At 61.4% G+C, this 3,224-nt stretch overlaps 2 protein-coding genes across 2 annotated transcripts in view; both read right to left on the bottom strand.

Annotated features, from left to right (window-relative positions):
* The window catches only part of TOR2A (torsin family 2, member A), a 4,541-nt gene extending 4,435 nt beyond the window's left edge, over window positions 1-106 (bottom strand). Inside the window, exon 1 of the mRNA XM_010000691.1 lies at window positions 67-106. Within this exon, the coding sequence (XP_009998993.1) occupies window positions 67-106 (40 nt within the window). The remainder of the gene's footprint in view (window positions 1-66) is intronic.
* Window positions 107-732: 626 nt separating this feature from the next.
* The window catches only part of SH2D3C (SH2 domain containing 3C), a 24,105-nt gene continuing 21,613 nt past the window's right edge, over window positions 733-3,224 (bottom strand). Inside the window, 5 exon segments of the mRNA XM_010000566.1 lie at window positions 733-854; window positions 857-892; window positions 1,467-1,673; window positions 2,142-2,253; window positions 2,924-3,156. Of these exon segments, the coding sequence (XP_009998868.1) occupies window positions 733-854; window positions 857-892; window positions 1,467-1,673; window positions 2,142-2,253; window positions 2,924-3,156 (710 nt within the window).

Here is a 3,224-nt window from a genome sequence, read left to right as displayed (position 1 = left end):
GGGGGGCTGGGGGGCCCTGCGCTCCCCTGCAGGTCTGTGGTTGGGCAGGGCTGGGGCCTGGGGGGCCTGGGACCCTCTGGAGGTCTGACCAGCAGGGCTGGGACATGGGGGGCTTCAGGGACCCCAGGTGGCCTGGAGATCCATCAGCCAGGGCTGGGTTCAGCATGGGGGTGCCCCTCACCAGCCTTGCCCCCGGGAGGGGCAGGGCCTTGTTTAAATGACACTCCTGGGAGAGGGGATCCCCCCAGGGAACAGCGTAAAAGTTTATTGTATGTAAGAACCAAACTCATGAGATATGTACATGTATTTACAAGATGAAACCAATGAGCCTCATTATTTACAACAAGAGCTTCACGAGTCTGTACATCGAGAAGTGATTGTGAAAACGTATTTACAAGTGGGATCCAGCAGCTGTGGGCATGATAGAGGTGGGAAAGAAATGAAACTGAAGGGCAAGGTGAGGAGCACCATGGAGTTGTGCACCTTGGTGGGACCGGATGATGCTGACTGGTGCTGGCCTGCCCAGACACTGGCCCTGGCCCCCCTGGCCTGTCTTGTCCCAGGGAGGCCAATGGTGGATGGGATGTGGCTTCTTTTCCTCTTCTTTTTCTGTATCCCAGCGTCTTTCTGGGCCACCTCTTCCTCCTGGTGTCAGGTGCCTCCAGCCCCATCTGTTGCCCCACAGCTGCCTGTGGGACAGGCTGGGGGGGGGTCTCCCAGCAGCTGGGGGGGTTACAGCTCGCTGAAGCGCACTGCTGGCTCCAGCTTGTGGGACAGGGCAGTGAGGACCTTGTCAAACTTCTGGTAGCGCTCGGCCTGGCTGCTCTCGGCCCCGCGGCTGCCCCACAGCAGCTGCTGAAGATCTCCAGCAGCTCCGCCCGGCCCTGGAAACCTGCCAGAGGGAGAGTCAGTTCCTGGGGGGTGGGATGGGGACCCTGCACCCGTGAGATCACAGGATCTTGAGGGGTTGGAAGGGACCTGGAAAGCTCCCCCAGCCCAACCCCCCTGCCAGAGCAGGGGCACCCAGAGCACATCACACAGGAACGTGGCCAGGGGGGTTGGAATGTCTCCAGAGAAGGAGACTCCACAGCCTCTCTGGGCAGCCTGGCCCAGGGCTCTGGCACTCTCACAGCAAAGAAGTTTTCTCTGATGTTTACATGGAACCTCCTATGCTCCAGTTTGCACCCATTGCCCCTTGTCCTGTCACTGGACATCACTGCACAAAGCCTGGCTCCGTCCTCCTGACACTGCCCTGAACAGATTTGTGCCCATGGATGAGGTGGCCCCTCAGTCTCCTCCAAGCTGAACAGACCCAGCTCCCTCAGCCTTTCCTCATCAGGGAGATGTTCCACTCCCTATCATCATCTCTGTAGCCCTGGCATGCTCTGGCTCTGAGATGTTGGCCTGGAGCAGCACGCTGGGGATGCAGCAGGAAGGAAAGGGGCTCTGCTGTCCCCACCACTCACCCTGCAGCTTCACCTCCGCGTTGGTGTGGTAGAGCCCGCCATGGTGGGCGACCATCCGTGCTGCCTCCAGGTGGGCCATGACCACCTCCACGCCGTTGTCAGAGCTCTCCCAGGGCTCGGGGCTGTCCGGGAGAGCCTCGTCCCTCTCCAGCAGAGTCACAAGGGGCATGATGTGGGGGAAGGTGGTGTTGGTGAGCGGTGGCCCTTCTGCGGAGAGAGCCACCCTGAGGCTCCCCTGCCTCCCCCTCCCCACCTGCCACCCCCTGGCACAGGCTCCCAGTGGTTTCTTGGCTCTGCCATCGCCTGGAGGGGAGCGGTGCTGTCCCCATCCTGCCCGGGGCTGTGTGGGTTTGCAGAGCCCCGGGCGCTGGAACCGTGTGGCTTTTCATCCTCCCCTCCTGTCCGCCCGGCCTGGCACGCTCGGCCACGCGAGCACGAGGGTTTGGCACCGCCGAGCCGTGTTTGTGCCCAGCTGCTGGTTTTATTTAGTTATGAAATGCTTCCTTGGGAAGGAAGGGGCAGCTGAGGCCAAACAGGCTCCGCCGGGCGGTGCGGCAGCCAGAGGGAACACGGCTGGGCAGGGGGACAGAGTTCTCAGTGTCCCTGCAGCGAGGCTGGGCCTGGGACGAGTGGGAAGGGGCAGGCAGGCGAGGGAAGGGGAGCTGCTGCCTTTACCTTTCCCTTCGTTCAGGCTCTTCAGGAAGGGCTTGAGCTTCTTCTCATAGAGGATGGCTCCCTCCGTGTGCCGCTGCCGCAGCACCGTCCAGGTCTGCTCCAGCCGGGAGATCTGAAGGGAGGTGGGGAGGGTGGGGGGTGCAGCCTCTGGGCATTGAGCTCCGGGCTCGAATGGCTTTCCCAGACCTTGCACACACCAGTGTCTGCTGCCTCCTCCACTGCCAGAGACATCCCTGGCACTGAGGCTGGGTCCAGGATTTCTAACCCCTCCCTGTGCCCCGGGACAGCAGCTTCCCCGCATCGCAGCAGCCTTGAAGATGAGCCACAGGGAGGGGGCTGCCGTTCCTCCTCCTTTGTGCAGGCAGGAAGCAAGACTTCCCAGCTGGGATCGATTTAAAATTGAATTTTAATCTTCTTTCATCTTCCAAAGGGAGCAGTGTGGCCCAGAGACGCTGCTGCCAGGGCCTTGGGACTGATTTGTATTGTACTGGAGGGCAGATTCATTTCCTCCCAGGAACACAGCCCAACACAAAACAAAAAGCCCAACCACCAAAAAACAATCGGATCCCAGCGGGACTGGGCTGTCTGCTCCGTGGAGGGGACAGCTCTTCCCCTTCCCTGCTTACACCCCAGCTGATGTGGCCCCACTCCTCCTACCCTGGGTATTTTGCCCCTTCTCCCACCCCAACGGGTGTTGTAGCCCACAGGACAGGGAGAGGGATGTGCTTTGGGCAAGAGGGGTCTAAGCCCAGGCCAAGAGGGTGGAGGGAGTGTCCCTGTACCTGTGTCATTTCCAGGGCATTCATCACCGCAGCAAAACTGAACATGTTCCCCATGGTGCTCTTCAGCTCTGCAGCCAGCTGGATGGTTTTGTGGAGCAGGGCTGCCCGCTCCTCCGTGCTGCCCGTGCAGCCCAGGATGTCCACGGCGATCATGATGGACATGGTGTGGAACCTGGGAGGGGGGAGAGGCAGGAGGGGGTCAGCAAGGGGGGCTGGGGATGCTCCCAGGGCTCAGCCAGGGTCCCTCCATCCCGGGAGGTGCAGTGGACCCCCCAGTCAAGCTGAGCCCAGCCCCGGGGCG

Source organism: Chaetura pelagica, unplaced genomic scaffold (genome assembly GCF_000747805.2).
Source record: "Chaetura pelagica isolate M959 unplaced genomic scaffold, ChaPel_1.0 scaffold591, whole genome shotgun sequence".
NCBI lineage: Eukaryota > Metazoa > Chordata > Aves > Apodiformes > Apodidae > Chaetura > Chaetura pelagica.
Note: the sequence above shows the minus strand (reverse complement) of the source record. Positions and strands in the feature narration are given on the sequence as shown.